Consider the following 20,358-nt stretch of genomic DNA (forward strand, 5'->3'; position numbering starts at 1 on the left):
AGGGTGCCCATTGAGTGCAATAGAGGCTAATCATGCCCATATTATTATTATATGGGTATGATGTACCACTATACTACTCAATGGGTACAGGGTGGGTATAGTCAGTCAAGGGTGGGTGCTTAGGCCACCAGGGTTTGTATCGGGTCAGGGTGGGTTAACCTCTTAATGACTATAGTGGTTAGAAACCGCTAAGGTGATTAAGGGGTTAGGGGCCATTAGAATGTCCTTATTATGTACTGTATACTGTATATGCTTTCTTGCCACGGAGGACAGGGGGACCTGCTGTTGTGGTAAGTAGAACTGTATTTATTTACTTTATTTATGTATGCTAATGCAGTGTTTAATAATGGGCAAATAATCTATTATCCATATCTGGATAATAGTTATTTTGCCTATTACTGTACTGTATGGGTTTGGGCGGAGGGGGGGGTGTATTGATGTTTATTAATGTTTATAAATATAAATTTCTTTCATGGTGTAGATGTGCAGGGGTCTCCGGAGCTGAACCGCGTTGGTTTCAGGTCCAGGGACCCCCTTCTTCCCAAGATACAGGCCCCTTTATGGGGTGCCGGTATCCCTCTGCATTGAAATATCCCACGTCACGTGACCGGGACATTTCCTTGCATAGGAGATACCAGCACCCCATAACGGGGCCTGTATCTCGAGAAGCAGAGGGTCCCTGGACCTGAAACCAACGCGGTTCAGCTCCGGAGACCCCCTGCACATCTACACTATGAAAGAAATTTATATTAAAATAAATAATATTCAGGCGACATTTCCGCTGGGAGATGCGCTCTCTCTGCAGCAGAAATGAATCACCGGTTTAGGCCTTTTCAGAGGCTCGATGCTCTCACCCGTTTTCGGAATTTTGCTATCACAGGTAATCGAGGCTTCCTGAATACCGTGATAGCAACCCCCCAAAAAACGGCATTTTAAATGCCCTGGCGATAATTTTTATCAACCTTCTCTGAATGAGGCCCTTAAAGTGAAACCTAAAAAATAATAAGACAAATAAAGGCAAATTAAAAAATAGAACAAAGTTAAACAAACAAAAAAGATTTTTCCTTGAAATTATTGAAATTATATATTAGTGCTCTGGTCCCCCAACTGACTATGACTGTTTGTAAAAAAATACTTTATACATGCACAATACCCCTCCATGTGAATAAATAACTCTGGCCCCTTCCCTGCTAGAGATTAGCAATTGAATCTGTGAAAAAGCCGTTCTGAGTATTGTAATAGCTCCTTGGGGAAGGACCTGTGACGATTCAGGGGATTCCTTCCCCTTCTGCCTCTCTCTCTGTCCCATCTCCTTCCAAACCCTCTACCCTTTCCCACTCCTGTCCCGCTCCGTCTACCTCGCTCACTACCACACTGCCTCACCGCATGCCCTACAGGTCTATCGCGCCCGTGCGTTCCCCGAGCCCCTGCGGCGGCGCTCCCCACTCCCAGACACTTGCTATGCCCGCGGCCAGTACCTCACCTTCCCTGGCGTCCTCATCCGGGCCTCTGCCTCCCTCCACCGGGGTGGCCGCGGCAAGGCGCTCCGCGCGCTTGGTAACGCAGCCTGTACTCGCGCTCCCTCAGCTCGCAGGGGACGCGCCCAAACGCTCCTCTTCTGGGGTTGTCCTCCTGATTCCTCCTCCTGGTTCCTGCGGGCCATCTCCCTGTCACAGCCTGTGCGCGCGCACCTCCAGTTTACAGAGGGCGCGCGCACACGTGCTTCTTCTTGGGCCTGTCATGTTCCTGACTCCTCCTCCCAGTCCCTGCAGGCCATTCCCCAGTCTGCACCTTCTGTCTCCTCCTCTTCTCTCCCTGACCTACCTGTGTTGTCTCCCATTTCTCTCTCTGCTCCTCCCCTCTCTCCTATTGGTGTGTCTCCCTTTATAATCCTTGTCTGTCCTCTCTATCATCGCTCTGCATAGTTCCTGTTTCCTGTGTGTGCTGACCTATGCTGTGCTCCCTCTGTGACCCTGCTGTATCCTGTTCCTGTGTTTACTTTGGATTTCCCTGGCTTTGACCCCTGCTTGTCCTGGACTAAACCTGCTATCTGTACCCTTTCAACCTTGCTACGAACTCGACCTCACTGCTCTCTGGAATCCTTGGACCTGGCTTTGTACCCTGACGACTCTACTCTCTGGACCCCTGGACATTGGCACACGGACACGACCATTCTTACGCTTACACCAACAGACGTTTCAAGTATCGTTAACCACTCTCTCTACAGGCCCAGCAACGCTATACCACACTCCAGGCTTGCTCCCACTGCTGGGGTCCTGCCAGGTCTGCGGGCATAGAGGCAAGACATTATGCAGATCCAAACAAACGTAGACCCCCCTGAGGTGGGTACAAGTATCTCCATAGAGGCCTTGCAATTCGTCAGTAACCAGTTGACTACAGTCTCCCAGCAATTGGCCAAGTTCTCCCCTCAGGAGAGTCCCATGGCTCCTACGCCACCGCTGGTAACAAACTACGCCAACACTGGGCCCCGTATTCCTTATCTCAAACGCTGCAATGGGGACCCCCTCGCCTGCCGCGGTTTCTTAAACCAATGTGATGTGCAGTTTGAGATGTCCCCCTCCCTGTTTCCCACTGGTCGTGCTAAAGTAGCATATATCTACGCCTTGCTCACCGGAGACGCTCTCGCCTGGGCCTCCCCCTATGGGAGCGCAAAAGCGAAGTAACGCAAGATTACTCTCTCTTCAGATGCGAGTTTCAACTTGTATTTGATACTCCTGCACAGCGCGAGACAGCCGCCTTCTCTCTTTTTCACATTTCACAGGCCCGAAGATCAGCCATCGAGTTCCGTACACTGGCCGCTGAAGTCCAATGGAATGAGGAGGCACTCGCCGCCATGTACTGGCACAGACTCTCAGATACGTTGAAAGACGATCTAGCTACTCATGCCCAGCCTTCTTCCCTGGAGCAGTTGATCACCCTGAGCGTACGCATGGATCAGCGTACTCAGGAGCGACGGCACGAAAGGCACTGTTCTCGCTCCCCTTCTTCTGTTGGTTCTCACAGGTCGCCTACAACACCCCTCCTGGTACTGGAGACTTTGGAGCCGAAGCAGGTTGGCAGTCAGCAACTTCGGGCCATGGAGAGAGCGCGGCGTCACCTAAATAGACTTTTCTTCTACTGTGCTTCTCCGGAACATCGTCTCCTGAATTGTCCCCTGAGGCCGGGAAACAGGCACTCCACAATCCGCGCATTGACTGGACCGGGACTCTGCCTCTCCAGTGGCCTTCGTCCGCAGATGACGTTCCTGCAGAGTCTCCTGTTGCAGTGCTTGCCGACCTGGATTCCGTTTCTTCTAATCTATTGACCCTGCCAACCATGTATCATGAGTACCTGGATGTGTTCAACAAGGTACAAGCGAAGGTTCTTCCTCCCCATCGTCCGTACGATTGTCCTATCGATTTCATTCCTGGGACCATCCTGCCGAAGTCTAAGTCACATCCACTCTCTGTCACGGAGACCGAGGCCATGACGTCCTACATTCAGGAAAATTTGGAGAAAGGATTCATCCGCAACTCTACCTCCCCTGTCGGGCTGGCTTCTTCTTTGTGAAGAAGAAGGATGGATCACTTAGGCTGTGCATTGACTTCCGCGGACTCAATAAGATTATGGTGAAGAACCGGTATCCTCTTCTGCTTATCTCAGAACTGGTCAATTATCTCCAGGGGGCCTCTATCTTCTCTAAGCTCGACTTAAGAGGTGCTTATAATCTCATTCGCATAAGGGATGGGGACGAGTGGAAAACAGCATTTAACACACGTTCAGGACATTATGAATATCTTGTTATGCCCTTTGGTTTATGTAACGCTCCTGCCGTTTTTCAAGAATTCATGAACGACATCTTCCGTGATGTATTGGGAACTTTTGTCATAGTCTACCTAGACGACATTCTTATTTTTTCTAAAAATCTGGAGGAACACATTCAACATACCAAACTAGTGCTTTCTAGACTCCGTTCTAATCGCCTATATGCCAAGATGAAGAAGTGTTTGTTCCACCAGACCTCTACTGCCTTTTTAGGCTATATCATCTCCAGCCAAGGCTTCTCCATGGAACAAAAAAAACTGAAAGCTGTTCTCGATTGGCTGCTGCCTAATTCAATCAAGGCTGTGAAGCGTTTTCTCGGCTTTGCCAACTATTACAGGAAATTCATCAAAAATGTTTCTTCTATTGCTCTTCCCATCACCGCATTGACCAAGAAGGGCGCCAATATCACTTCCTGATCTCCAGAGGCGATTCTGGCTTTTGAGGTTCTCAAGAAGGCTTTTGTTTCTGCACCCATTCTTCGTCATCTGGACACCTCCCTCCCCTTCACTTTAGAGGTCGGCGCCTCGGACGTAGGAGCCGGCGCAGTTCTTTCCCAGAGGACATCTCCGCTAGAGAAACTTCACCCCTGTGGTTTTTTTTCACGGAGATTTTCATCTGCCGAAAGGAATTATGATGTTGGTAATCATGAACTTTTGACCATAAAACTGGCTCTCCAAGAATGGAGGCATCTTTTGGAGGGTTCCAAAGAACCAGTTGCTATTCTCACTGACCACAAAAATATGTTAAATATCGAGGGAGCTCGTCGCCAGGGATCCCGCCAAGCTCGCTGGTCACTCTTCTTTTCCCGCTTTAACTACACCATCTCATATATTCCTGGTACCAAAAATGTCAAAGCGGACACTCTCTCTCGTCAGTTCGCCACTGGAACCGAAGCTAATGAAACCACTGAGCCTATTCTGTCTGCCAAATGTATAATTTCCACTAACAACTTTGATGTGTTGGATGAAATCAACAAAGCCCAAGCTCACATTCCCAGCAGGTTCAGGGTACCAGAAGGACGCCTATATGCAGCTCCACGCTTTTGACATAAAGTTTTACTTTGGGGGTCATACTTCTAGAGCAATCGGTCATCCAGGCTTCAAAAGGACAACAGATCTCATAAAACAGAGTTTTTGGTGGCCAAAGATGAACCAAGATATTTTCGACTTCACCACCGCCTGTCCTGCATGTGTCCAGAGTAAGACACTCCATCACAAACCTTCCGGACTTCTCTTGCCTCTCCCCATTCCGGAACAACCCTGGAAACATATATCGATGGATTTCATTGTTGAACTGCCCAATTCCAAAGGAATGAACACCATTCTGGTCGTAGTAGACAGGTTTTCTAAACAAGCACACTTTATTCCCCTCAAGGGTCTCCCTAACTCTCCCACCTTGGCTGATGTCTTCTCCAAAGAAATTTTCAGGTTACATTGCGTTCCCATTTCTATTGTCTCGGACCGTGGATCACAGTTCATCTCGACATTCTGGCGGGCATTTTCCCAAAGACTCGGTATCTCTCTCTTGTTTTCCTCAGGATACCATCCTCAAACCAATGGTCAAACAGAAAGGATGAATCAAACTCTTGAACAATATCTAACATGCTTCATATCCGACTCACAGGACAACTGGGTGGACCTTTTGCCATGGGCTGAATTTGCTATACACTCTCTCAAAAACGAGTCTACTGAGGAGTCCCCCTTTTTTATTAACTTTGGTCTCCACCCGAGTAGCCTCCCTCTCTCGCTTTCCCCTTTGGGCGTTCCTGCGGCCAACTCTCATGTTGCCAATCTACAAGAATCTTGGGAAAAGATCCTCAAGACTTTACAATCTGCGGATGCCAAATTAAAGACCAAGGCGGATCGTCTTCGTCAACCTGGGCCTTCTTTCAAACCTTGTGACAGGGTGTGGTTATCCTCAAAAAATATCAGGCTTAAAACACCATCACTTTAACTATCTCCAAGATTCCTGGGCCCATCTTTTTGTTCACAGACTCACCAGATTCAACCTCACCCAACCAGCGTACATCTGCGTTGCTCCAAAGGTGCACAGCCTGATGAGCGACCCCCAAGAACTGCTCCCCTCTGCACAGGCCCAGCAAGCTAAGGGTTAACATGTGCTTGTTCTTTGTTGAATCGGCAACCCCACCCACTGGAATGTTAATGAGCCAAGTGGACAAAGAAAAGATATTTTTGTTCACAGACGCACCAGATTCAACGTCACTCACCCAGAGTACATCTGCGTTGCTCCAAAGGTGCACAGCCTTTGCGCAGCCAAAGGGCGTGAGCCGTTTGCTGCCGTTCGCTGATGTTAGTTGATGTTAAAGGGATGTTAAAGCTGCTCTATTTCTATCTGAAACACTTAAGCCCTTTATCCCCTGTACCCAATTTTCCAACTTTATCTGTCCATGAAATGTCTGTGAATTCCCTGTATAACCCTGTTCTTTTATCGTAACCATGTATTTTTTATAACTCTGTGCCCAGGACATAATTGAAAATGAGAGGTATCTCTCAATGTATTACTTCCTGGTAAAACATTTTTATAAATAAAATTCAAAATATTGGAGAAAATTAATCCGGTAGCTTTCCGTCTTGATCTGCCTCCCACCATGAGGATTCCTTCTGTGTTTCATGCTTCCCTTCTTAAACCTTTTGTTTCAAGTCCTCATTTTCCTGTCCCCTCTCAGAAACCCAATCCAGTCTCCACCCTAGGACAACAGGAGTACGAAGTCGAGTCACTCATCGATTCCCGCTGGTCCAAAAACAAACTTCAGTTCCTGGTCCACTGGAAGGGCTATAGCCCAGAAGAACGTTCATTGGTACCAGCACGTCACATCCATGCCCCAAGACTACTCCTTCAATTCCACCGAAAGTTCCCGCTCAAGTCTTGGTTGGATCGCTCGGAGATCGATCCTCAAGGGGGGGATAATGTGACGATTCAGGTGATTCCTTCCCCTTCTGCCTCCCTCTATATCCCATCTCCTTCCAATCCCTCTACCCTTTCCCAATCCTGTCCCGCTCCGTCTACCTCGCTTACTACCCCACTGCCTCAGCGCATACCCTACAGGTCTCGTGCGCCCGCACGGTCCCCGAGCCCCTTCGGCGGCGCTCCCCGCTCCCAGACACTCGCTATGCCCGCAGCCAATACCTCACCTTCCCTGGCTTCCCCGTCCGGTCCTCTGCCTCCCTCCACCGGGGTGCCCGCGGCACTCCGCGCGCTTGGTGACACAACCTGTATGCACGCTCCCTCAGCTCGTAGGGGGGGCGCGCACACGCTCCTCTTCTGGGGTCTGTTGTCCTCCTGATTCCTCCTCCTGGTCCCTGCGGGCCATCTCCCTGTCACAGCCTGTGCACGCGCACACACTCATCTTCTTGGGCCTGTCACGTTCCTGACTCCTCCTCCCAGTCCCTGCAGGCCATTCCCCAGTCTGCCCCTTCTGTCTCCTCCTCTTCTCTCCCTGACCTATTTCTGTTGTCTCCCATTTCTCTCGCTGCTCCTCCCCTCTCTCCTATTGGTGTGTCTCCATTTATAATCCCTGTCTGTCCTCTCTATCGTCGCTCTGCATAGTTCCTGTTTCCTGTGTGTGCTGACCTATGCTGTGCTCCCTCTGTGTCCCTGCTGTATCCTGTTCCTGTGTTTACTTTGGATTTCCCTGGCTTTGACCCCTAATATCCTGGACTAACCCTGCTCTCTGTACCCTTTGAACCTTGCTACGAACTCAACCTCGCTAACCTCTGGAATCCTTGGACCTGGCTTTGTACCCTGACGACTCTACTCTCTGGACCCCTGGACATTGGCACACGGACACGACCATTCTTACGCTTATACCAACAGACGTTGCAAGTATCATTAACCACTGTTTCAACAGGCGTAGAAACGCTATACCACACTCCGGGCTTGCTCACACTGCTGTGGGTGTGTGGTGAAATACAGTTCCCCACTGGGGTCCTGCCAGGTCTGCGGGCATACAGGCGTGACAGGACCTCATTTCTATTGTCTCAGTTTGTCTTAGCATACACGTAACTCTCTCACAATGTTATTGTCCTCACTCCCACATTGTACTGCGCTGCGGAATATGTTAGCTACATAAAAATAACATATGATAATAGTAATACAAATAATGGGGCAGGTTACATCAATATGTTTAATGTCTAATGTCCTATAGGCCGTGGTCATAGCAATGAACAGTGAAGCCCATGTTATTATTCCATATGTGTTGTTCCACATATTCTCTGCTTTATATTTACCTGATATCTATAATTATAGCTTTTTATGTTCCTTTCAGGAGTTTGTCTACTAAGAGACAAATGCATACTGTTCAGAGCATGAGCCATGGCATATACTGCAAAGTACATTTGGGTTGTTCCTCCATCAGACCATACATCAAGAAGACCTGCAATACTTTTCATCCCAGTGCAGTTGCGAAGAAACGTTTTGTAAAACCTTGCAAAAAAACTATTCTTTCCTGGATTATCTGACAAACAGTAAAAGGATAACATCCAAATATCTTCAAGTAACATGTCTTCTGGGTGCTCTGAAGGACGGATATTCTCTAGGAATGTCTGCATTCCCGGAACACTTAATTCAAGAACTTCAAAAGCCAAACTCCCATTAAATGCTTTACTGCAAATATCTAGGTAGAACTTGTTAAAGGCCCATGTAGGAGGAAGAATTAAAGTCTTGTCACTGAGAACATCATCTAATTTTTGTAACACAATAGTAAAAGCCATCGAAACTGTCCCACAAAGTATAATAACTCGGGCAGAGGAGTTATGAATAATCTCACTGTTTCTTCTTTTAATTTCTTCTTGACTTGTATCTGTATTACGATTTATCTTAATTTTGAAAGCAACACAAATTCCAAGACTGGTGATATATTTTGTCAAAACTTGACTTTCAGTCTCTCCCGTGTCATCATTTGTTGTAATAATTCCAACCCAGGTCCATCCAAAGTATTTCAGCAACTTTGACATAGCGGAAAAATGAACATGGTCATTTGGAAGTGTCCGGAAAAAGTGTGGATACATAAATCTGTTACTTAGCACAGGATCTGTGGCACCATAGCTTATCTGCAAAGATAAACAGAAATATTAAGCACTGACACAAAATGTCACAATGCTAAGTGAAACAAAGTGCAAAATGTTAAATCCCCCAAATGCACTACACAGTGTGATACACTGTATTTCCTTCATGGCATTTTTTATTCTTAGTCAATGGAATAACATCACTAATACAGGAAAGGTTTCCCAGACTTTTCAGAACTGTTGCAAACGAACAGACCAAAAATGATTGTGAAACATGTTAACAAGGCATCTTTGTCATAAAACATCTTTAAAGGTTCTTCATGCCATTGTGTCATTAGTTATAACAAATAATTCCAGCGGTAAGTCCTGTACTTGCACATAGTACAATGGTACAACCACAGATTTTTTTGCCAGCCACAAAAACATTACAGTTAGGTGTTCATTTGCTACATATTATCACATTGTTATTCTGTGACCAATGGCATCTACATATTATCACACTGCTATTCTGTGTTCTTTTGCTTCTACATATTATCACACTGCTATTCTGTGTTCTTTTGCTTCTACATATTATCACACTTCTATGCTGTGTTCTTTTGCTTCTACATATTATCACACTGCTTAGCTGTGTTCTTTTGCTCCTGCATATTATCACACTGCTGTAGCCAGGTCTCCCTCTTACTTCCAGGCTGCATGAGGAGGACACCTGTGTGGTTGCTGCAGGGAGATTGTGAGCTGGTGAGCGGGCCTCAGGGGCTGCAGACCACATGATGCCAGGCAGTCAATTGGGCTGCTGCATTTATAACAGTTAGAACAGTGATAACAGTTAGGACAGTGAGGGCAGTTGGGAGCAGGGTACAGGAGAGGAAGGTAGGGTTACAGGTGCCAGTAGCCCTGGGACTAGGCCAGCTTTCCTCTGCAGGCCCCAGTTAGTCCCCGGCTCACAGTAGGCACCTGTAGCTGTATGGGGAAGCCAATAGTAAGGGACACTTTTCCCTGTGTTGTGCAGTATCTGGGATACAGTGTCTATGCCACGCGGTGACTCGTAACCTGGGGTCTGGGATCAGACCACCTACGTTCAGAGACTATATATGGTGAGATGCTCCTGCTGGAGACCAACCCAGCATTATGCGTCGTTGTAGCATACTGCACATTGACTGTAGTTCAGCGACACCCCCGAGGGGCTGGAGCGCTCGGGAAGGTATCCGCATAATCACACCAACATACATGTGGGCAGTGCTGTCACACACTTGAAGGTGGGAAAGGCCATTGGGTTCTGGACACAGGGACACTGGTGCCCCTAAACCCAAATACTGAGGGGTTATTCCGCGGGTTGGTATACATATATTTCTATTGCTGTTCCTAATAATGTCATTGTTTATTACCTAGTAGAAGGAACACAGGGCACAACAGATTTGAAAATGTATACTCCTTTATTGAGCCAACACAACGTTTCGACCTCACGGGTCTTTATCAAGTGACATAGTGGCATAACACACAATCCCATAACAGCCTTTAAATAGCGCCCCAATCCCCATCATGCAATCTGTCCAATTATTATAGGTTGAAAACATGTGCAAAACATATCCATTCCTCCAATGTCCATACTGTTGATATATTTATATAACCTCTTTCAGCTGCCTCATGGCTGCCTCTGCAGATCTTTGGCATCCATATCCTTTAGGCTGCGTCCATGTCCGATGACATCATCCGTCTGGGTCCTGTGTAGTGGAGCGCAATCGTATTGCGATGCGTTTCAGTATCTGCGCATGCGCGGTCCGTCTTGTTGCGCCCCTGCATGATGATCTCATCCGTCTGTGTCCTATGCAGTGGAACGCACACAGGACGGTGTGTTTCAGTCTCTGCGCATGCCAGTCCATCCAAATGCCGATTTCCTGCTGTTTGCTTCTCCACAGAGTGCATGATGACGCGGACTGCGTTTCAGTCACTGCGCATGCGTAGTGTTCCTCAGTGGCATCTATATTCCTCTTATGATGGCCATCATATCCTTGTTTGGTCCCTCGGTGTGTCTAAATCCTCGTTCTTCATGTTTCCAGCAGCCAATGGTAATATCTTGGTCATAAAACAATATGATAGAGGAGAGAAAAAGAGTATATCAGCACCACCAATTATGGACATAGTGCAGAATATTAACCCTACCGTGTCAAGTGAATACAAATAAAGATGAATAAAGTTAAAAATGGTTTGTCTTTTATTTTGTCAAAAAGGATATTTAAATATCTTTAAGTAATTTCCTAATCCCAGAGGTATAGTGACTTTACAGATTTTTAATCCAGTTCAGCACACAGTGGCAGCAACCTACAAATAATTATAAAGAAAAAACATTCATCTTTCCTCAAGAAAGCATCCCAAGGATAGAAAATCATTTAATCCATTGGGATAAACTGTGTCTAAAGTGTGAATCCAGAAGGATTCACGCTGTAATAATAAGACATCCTTGTCTATACCTGCCTTAGATGTTTTAATATGTTCAATCCCCATTCATTTCAATGAAGATATTGCATGACTGAATTCAGTGTAATGTTTAATAAGAGTAAAGATGATCGATATCAGCGCTGCTCCGTTAGATGACAGACTCACCAGGTAAAAATAAAAGCAATTTATTAAATCTACATAAAACAGATACTAAAGAACAAAACAAAAGGACTCCTCCCACGCGTTTTGGGCGAGTTCGCCCTTTCTCAAGGAGTGTAACAAGACATGAAGGGAGTGTTATTTATAACTCCCTTCTAATGGTTGGCTAATGTATTGCACCTGATTAGAAAACATTTATGCAAATTTCAACACACAGGACTCATATCAAATAATCACAAAGAATATATCACATAACAGAAAAAATCAATGCATATATCATTATAAATTTCTCATAGTACCTTTGTCTATACCAACACGATATTCCACAGAATAACATAATATAAGCCTATAATGTGTCAAATAGCCACAAATGAATGCATATGTGGAAAACCAGTTTAGAAAATCATTTGATACATACAAAAAACACAGCAGCAAATGAATCTATTGTGTAGTACAGTATACTGTATATGACCTTATTGACCACTTCATGACTACAGGTTAGTATTAAGTTCATATATCGTCATTTAGTTAATTGATGTAATAACATCTAAATAATAATAACAATTAATAATTTATATCTTACTATATATTTCTGAAAGCATTGTATATATGTATGTTTCCCTGGTGTGTTCCCTGTCCCTAGCGGCAATCTCATTGGTCCCTTGGCCCGCCCGCCCCCGCACACCTCTCATTGGCCTCACACACTCACACCACTGCTTCAGGCCCCCTTGGCCCGCCCCCGCACACCTCTCATTGGCCTCACACACTCACTCCACTGCTTCAGGCCCCCTTTCAGCTCACCTTCCCCCCTCCCGGTGGCTTTCACTCTCCCCCATCACCCGGACCGCAGCTCACCTTCCCCCCCCAGACAGGCCCGCACCTTCCCCCCTCCCGGTGGCCGTCACTCTCCCCTGTCACAAGGACACTCCCTGCACCTTCCCTGCTGCACGTTTCCCGGCGGCTCGCGCTCACAGGTGCAGAGAGGGGGCACGTGCGCAGCGCTCCCGGACGGGAGGAGGGAGAGCAGAGAAGGGCCAGGCACATGACAATCGGAGGAGCGCGGGAGAGAGGAGTGGTGCTGTGAGTCCTGGTAGAGGTGAGGGGGCTTTGTGTGTGCATGGGGAGAGGGGGGGACAGTGTGTGTGTGGGGGAGGCGGGGACAGTGTGTGTGTGGGGGAGGGGTTGGACATTGTGTGTGTGTGTGAGGTGGGGGACAGTGTGTGAGGGATGGGGGACAGTGTGTGTGTGTGAGGGGGGGAACAGTGTGTGTGTATTTGAGGGGGACAGTATGTGGTGGGAAGAGGGGGGGACAGTGTGTGTGGGACACCGTGTGTGTGTGTGGGGGGGGGGAGGGACAGTGTGTGTGGGGTGGAGGGACCATGTGTGTGTGGGGGAGGGGGGGGACAGTGTGTGTGTGTGGGGGGGACAGTGTGTGTGTGGGGGGGGAAGTGTGTGTGTGGGGGAGGGGGGGACAGTGTGTGTGTGGGAGGGGGGGCAGTGTGTGTGTGGGGGTGGGGGGACAGTGTGTGTGTGAGGGGGGGGACAGTGTGTGGGGGAGGGGGACAGTGTGTGTGGTGGGGGGGACAGTGTGTGTGTGGGGGGGGACAGTGTGACTCCCAGGCAACGCTGGGTCTCTCAGCTAGTAAAGTATAAAAGAGGAGAAAAAAGCAAGAGAAAAGAAAAGAAAAGGAAAGAAAAAAGGGGGGAGAGGGAAGGGGGGGAAGAAGAGAGGAGAAGGAGAAAAAGAAGGGTAAAGAGGGGGGAATGTAGGTGGGGAAGGAGAGAATGTGGAAGGAAACAAGAGAAATGGACAAGGAAGCAGAACAAAAGAAGAAAGATGACACACAAAAGAAAGAAAAAGAAGGAGAGAAAAGAAGACAGCTGTAAAGGAATACAATTAATAAAATGAAAAAACAACAATGTCCATTTATAACTTGTGGGGATCACAGAAATACCTTCAGGTCCAATTCTGTATTCAGACCCTTGGGTTTTAATGTACAATGGTGAAGATCCAAAATGCTTCCCGTAGGTAAAGAGTCCTGGATCCATCTCCACCACGTTTATAAAGTCTAACATGCTCTAAAATAATACACTTGAAAATTTTAAGACTTCCAGATTGGAATTCCTTGAAGTGGTTAGACACGGGATGAGTGATATCTAGGTTTATTATATGTCTAATATGTTCCAACATTCTCATTTTAAATTAGCGTGTAGTTAAGCCCACGTACCGTTTATTGCATCCGCAAGTAATCATGTAAATGACATGATCTGTATTACATGTCACGAATAACAGAATTTTATATTCTTTAGTAAGTTCTGTATTAGTGAAACTTTTACTTTTTTGAACATATTGACATATTTTACATTTCCCGCATCTAAAATACCCCTTTAGGTCTGGAAATAACTTATTTTTATGCTCATTCTTATCTGAAATCATGCTAGGTGAAACCAAGCTACCCAATGCATATGCTTTTTGAAAAACAAATTTAGGGTCCATAGAGACCATCTCCTATAGAAGTACATCAGTTTTTAGAATGGTCCAGTGCATTCTAATTATTGACTTAATATTATTAGCCTGCCGGCTATATTTGGTAATAAAATATGGAGGTTCACATTTATTATGATCCTTAGATGTAGAGTAATCATTCTGTTTCCCATAACTTAAACTTGAAAGGTCAGTATTAATGAGATCATCTCTTGGTTTACTTCTGGCTTTTGTATAGGCTCATTGTACAGATCGTAAGTCATAGCCTCTATCCACAAATCTTTTAATGAGGTCATAGAAACCAATGATCAAAATGTTCCATAGTCGAACAGTTCCTCCGTAAACTAAGGAACTGACCATGTGGGAGTCATCCTAGAGTGGACAGACGGTCTCCTTGGATATCTGCATCTTCATACCGCCTGCACTCGGATCATTCCCTGATTCATGCATTTATCATCTCCACAGACTCACCAGTGTTCCAGCAGGTAAATTTAACCCTGGATTCTAATTTTTTTGATGTGATACTTTCCTTGACATTTTTGTTCCTCTTATGATTGCTGGACTCTACAATACATTTTCACCTATATATTTTTTTTTTCTTACCAACATGGATATGCCTACAGTGCCTTTACCAGAGTTGCATTCTCATTTTGCCTTTAATTGTTTTAATTTGGCAGCTAGTACTAAAAAAGCTGAATCTTTGTTTGACAAGAACTGTAATATTCTGTGTGAAGATACACAAGATCTCATGGCGCAATTTTTTCGTTTAGAAAAATTTATATCACTTGACTTAAGATTATGGTGGGACATTGTTACATTGGAGAATTATCAGATGAATTAAAGAATACCCAGAGGTCTCCGCATGACAAAAGCCCCATCATTTGGATTTGAAACGCAAGAATTTGAGAAACAGTGGAACCAAATTTTGGACCAATGTTCCTTTAAATTAATAGAATTAATTATTCCACACAAATCCAGAGAGAAAACTGTCGCACACAAAAATGTTATGGATCTTCAATGCCAACTGCAAGCCTTTGTACATTGTTAGGACCAGTAGGACAGGCCAGAATCTGCACTTGTGTTAAGCATCCATGTTGTCTGTTCATAACTAGTTAAGATTCTGTAGTCAGCCTTTTGCTGAAATATAATTCCTAATGCACTCAGTTTCTGCCAAATTACATTTCCTTTCTCCCTGCTCAGGATATTGCTAAGATACTTTTTGTATTGTCAGTTTCCTGCTCTTTTAGTCAAATATACAAAAGACTGGTTCTCTGAAAGAGGCAAAATAGTATAACTTAGTTGCTAGAGATTCAAGGTCTCTTTTGATAACAGACAATGAATAAGCTATGTATTCAGACATTGCTTGTATTGGGAGAAACACGTCCCAAAATCATGCAACTAATATGTCCTGCCCCTAAATCACGTCTCTAATCAAAGCTACACCCAAGACACACCCAGGTTACGCCTATTTTACGACTATGCTACACCTATGTTACGCCTATGTTACGCCTATGTTACGCCTCTAATCAGTATCTTCTTTTTCTGATATAAATGTCATTACCCTATGAGTAATAAATTCAGACAAAAGATTTGAAACCTGGCTTGTGTTTTGTTTCATTTCTTTTGTATTCCCGGGCCTGTAAGTTCATCAAAAATCAGAGATAACAAGTGGCAGTGCGTGAAAGCTTCCCCGGGAAGTCTGCTGCAAACGGTGCAGATGTGTATCCAGTCACAAGGCCTTCAGCTTTCTTGGCAGAGGAAAGGTTCCTCTCAGATCTGAAGCCTAGCCAAGAATGAGGTTTTTCCTTCAGTTTTGGTGTCTAGAAGTGGGATTGGGTCTCACTGGGATAGGTACAAGATATACATTTTATTCGTATTATATTACCAGTGTCACCCGATCCAGAATGAGACCCTTGGCTTCCAGAAGTGGAATTCACTAAGGCGGCAAGTGAGTATATGTGATTTTTACATTTTTTCACTCCCCCTCTGGGAATTCAGTACCTAAATTATGCTGGTTAGAGTCCAGATAATTTCTGAATTGTGACTGTGGATTGGGTTAGAGTCCCTTGACAAAATTTTTGGTTAGAGTCCATTAAATATTGTGCACGACTGAACTGTTATCTCTGATCTAGCTGTATGACAATTGTATATTGTCTCAGTATAAGTATTGTATTATTATTTATCTGCAATTATTTGTCATAATGTAGCTGTTTTTCTATAAGCTACTAATGGTTTATGCTGGTCCCAGAAATCAATCAGGAAGAATAGCTCAGAATAATGGTGTCTGTTTTAATTGTGGTGGTTTTGGTCATTGGCAGAGAGTGTGCCACTACCAGTCAGAAGCAGGGAAGTGCTGTTTCGCCCGTGGGGGCTCAGAGTGCAAGTCTCTGTAAAAAAAAAAAAAAAAAAAACACGCTACCTTATGTAATAGAGTTTGTTTGTAACCCTGATGAATTTTTTCCTAAATGATTTCTTGAGTGAAAGATACTGTGGGTCATGCTGATTATCATGTGTGTATAGGTCGCCATCCATGAATTTGCAGATAATTACAAAAAAAAAAAAAATATGAATATTAGTTGCTCATGATGAAATCTAAATTTTAAAAGGTTTTAAAAAGGTGTACACCGAATATAGAAGAGAAATACCTCACAACAAAAAGGGAGTATATTTAGCTCTGTCCCTGTTATAGTTTGAAAGGTTTATTCGTCCTGGCCAGGCGGATACTTTTTAAACCGGACAAATTATTTTTGTTTGCTGTATTTCTATCTTAACGAAAGGAGGGGCACAGCCTCTGCCTTAGAGTTTAAAGAATGTGAAGCATTCACATTAAAATTAACTAGCTCTGTGCTTAAGCAGTTTTATTTATGAGAACAAGGTAATGTAGAACTGTTTTCTCATCTGTTTTTTTATGTGAAGTTGGCTGGCTGTGTATGAGAGACGTTTTTGTGTTGTGTGTCCTGTATTGTGTGTAACCAGTAAGATAACACATTTCAATTTTATTTCTACAGGATTAAGATATGTTTGGGAATGTTTTAGTTTAAAAATGCTGGTAAAAGCTCACAAGCACTTTTTGAATTAGTATATTGTATTATATATGTATATAACGCCATTAATGTTCATAGCGCTTCAAAGGAGGGTGTTCGTGATGGCAAATGCTGCAGAGAGGTTGAGTAATATGAGCAGAGTGTAATGATATCTGTCTTTAGCAGCATGGAGGTCATCAGTTATTTTAGTGAGAATTGTGTCCGTTAAATAAGCAGAGTAGAAGCCATACAAGACAGGTAGGGTCAAGCTTGCTGTTTTTTTTTTAGTCATGGTATAACATGTTTGAAGAGATTTTGTTTTAGTTTAAGAGAGGGCAGAGTTGAAACAGGATAGCATAAAATTGTATTGATGGAAGTTTGCAGGAATATGAGATTTCTTTCAGAAGGCATTCAGGGGAATGAGTAATTCAGGGGATATTGCATACTCTTGTTGGCATAGATTTGGTATTTATATGTCATTTGAAATATTCCCGTTATTTAATTTTTGAAAGGCCATACAAAATGCAGTTTTAGGACAGCGTGGAAAGCTTCATATTTAACATTAAACTAATGTTCCAATCCCCTGCGCGAGGGATTAATAAAACAGCGAAACTCATTATCTGCTATCTATACTTTGAGGTTTCTGGCGAAAAGCCTGGAACAACTGGCTTTTTGCCCAGAAAGAAAAAAAAAAGCGCTTTCAAAATTATAATTTTTTTTATTCAGAGTGTCCCTAAACGTTAATGCAGGCCATGTGCTCAGCACTTTGCAAAGAGTTCAAAATTATTTGTCTATTTTAAAAAAGAAATCTCTTGTTCAGGATTTCAGGATTTTTATTATATTTACAGGTTCCCTATTGTTAATGCTACAGTTGTTAAAAGACCTACTGCAGGATTTTTCTTTTAACACAAGCAGTAAATATTTTTATAGTCGCTACACATACAAATCTATTTACCAGTTTAATTTTGCTATATATCAAGCAACCTGTTTTCATAACTATTTTTGTATTTTTGTTCACATAATTATATAGATAGTATATGAACAAAAGAGGGGAGATACATAGGTTATTGAAGGACTCTCTGAGATCCCTATAGAGGCTCCAGAACTTGATATGTTGTAAATAATACAATGCACAGCAAGTTCAGAATTTATTTGAAGCAATGTTAACTCCAAGGGCTCTTGCAGTAATAAAGGTTGCTGCCATACTAACAGGGCTGACAGACCCCTGGTAAAAAATAATAATACCTTTGCAGATGTCACAGCAAAGCAGGTAGCAAGCCGTCCCTATGTTGAGGGATTTATCATATCTGCTAAATTTATAATATTGTAACCATTTATTCGTTTTTGGGTATGTCCTGGACATAGAGTTAAAAGACAGGGGATATATAATTGCAAGTGCAGTTGCATAAGTGAACAGGGTATACATTATATACAGGGCACTTCACATTTTTAGCAGAATAGTTACAGTGGAGTGTTTGAGGTAAAAGCCAGGAGTGACTGTGGGTGTGGGACAATAGCCATGAGTGCAGGCTGTTGGGATGCTTGATTTGTGGGGTGAATTTTAAGATTAGTTTGTATTAAATGACTAAAATGTTGACACCATTTGAATCAGAGAAAATGGCAGATGGCAGTTAGGTATGAATGAGAGTAAGTGTGTATTGGGACAAGAGAGATTGTTCTGTAGTTTGAGACAGTGTTTTTGTCCCCATTTTTGATGATTGGGACAACTCTGGCAGTTTTCCAGGTCTTAGGGATATGGCCTGCAGACAGGATAGAGTTGATTATTGAAGCAATTGGTTTGGCACAGGCTGGGGTACCAAGTTTTAGGAACTTGGATTGAAGCAAAGTCAAGTCCACATTGGTTGCTTAGTTTAAAATTTGAAGAGCGTTAATAGGGGATATCTCTGTTTATATGCGGATGCTAATAATAGTAGTAACCATATTAATACAAGAATTAATTTCTAGGTATAAATTATCTCCCTATGAGACACTTATGGGATGAGTTATGACCATCAGTAGTTCAAAGTAACGAATTAAGGACCATGTTATTGGTAATAAAACAATTAATAAGTATTGCATGCAACTAATATATATTTTTGAGTCTCTCTGGGCACAGGTTAAAGCTGAAAGTGCACCTACGTGAGACGGGTTAATGGTCAAGCATTTTCTACGCAAACATGCTCTTCATCCCAGATGAAAAGGCCATTTAAATACTACTCATCACCAGCATTGCAGTAAAAATTTGCTTATCATCATGGATACACATCACGCACATCAAAATAGTGCCAGCCTCGGCACAAACAGCTAATAAAGACAAAGACATAGCGCCTGCAAATTAGTGTTTTGGTGGACACAATACTCTCTGACCACTAATCATCATGGGAGAAAGGTTATAGGCAAAAAAGTCCAGGCCTCAACACACGAACTTTGAACTTTTTATTTTTACAGGTTTTTATTATTTTTCAGTTACAATGTATGCTCCATTATGTTTGTGTAAGTGGCGTCCCATAAGGATGACAAAATAGTATAAGGTATTATTTGTTTAACTCTGTTTATTTTGTTTGGATTTATAGGTTAATAGAATCTCCCCGCAGAATGATATCCCGATGGGAGAATGTTTTATCAGTCAAACAAACGGTTATGTTAATTGCTCACAGGTAAAGATGGAAACAGAAGAGAGACACCCAATAAACAAGTGCTGAAAAGTAGTCTATAGGAAGAATAAATTTCTGGGAATTTATTCCCAAATGTAGGAGTTGGATTACTGTATGACAGGTTTACAGGGATATCCTCAATCATACAACCACAGACATTTACTCACTTAACCAAGAATAGGTTTAGTTTAAATTAATGGCTCTGCAGAATAGAATAGCTCTAGACTATATTTTAGCCTCAAAGGGAGGGGCATGTATGCGCCCTAGTTAAAGCGCAATGTTGTGTATTTATCCAGGATTCAGGGACCATTGGGACTTGGTAGTTGGATTGATTTGCTTTGAGCGAAGCTAGCGAATGTTTTTGTATGTGTGTCTGTTCTACTCATTGCTCTCTATGTGTTAAATACTGCAAAACTCTGATCCAGAAGTGCGTTGCAACCCCCACCGACGCTATCCCTCTCTGCGGTGATGATGTCGCCAGTCCCCCAGAGGAAGAGACCAAAGAAGAAATCAACTGGGCTGATATAATGGCCGGAAAGAAAAGGAATGAAGTTATGCAGAACCTGGACATCTTGGACCAGCAGGACTATGAAATGGTTAACGGTTCTGTTCTTTAAATAGACTGTCTATTAAGAATATGGGGGGACTGAGAAGACTGGATATGAGGAAGGTGGGAGGTCACCAAGGGCCGTTACTCAACCACAAGGAAAGTATCACAAGTCAGCCATTTTGACCATAGCAGCCATCTTGGT

At 43.7% G+C, this 20,358-nt stretch overlaps 1 protein-coding gene across 1 annotated transcript in view; it reads right to left on the bottom strand.

Annotated features, from left to right (window-relative positions):
• The window catches only part of LOC142465728 (vomeronasal type-2 receptor 26-like), a 66,292-nt gene that overhangs the window by 20,833 nt on the left and 25,101 nt on the right, over positions 1-20,358 (bottom strand). The window contains exon 3 of the mRNA XM_075570011.1: positions 8,073-8,894. Within this exon, the coding sequence (XP_075426126.1) occupies positions 8,073-8,894 (822 nt within the window). The remainder of the gene's footprint in view (positions 1-8,072; positions 8,895-20,358) is intronic.

This window comes from Ascaphus truei, chromosome 1 (genome assembly GCF_040206685.1).
Source record: "Ascaphus truei isolate aAscTru1 chromosome 1, aAscTru1.hap1, whole genome shotgun sequence".
Classification (NCBI taxonomy): domain Eukaryota; kingdom Metazoa; phylum Chordata; class Amphibia; order Anura; family Ascaphidae; genus Ascaphus; species Ascaphus truei.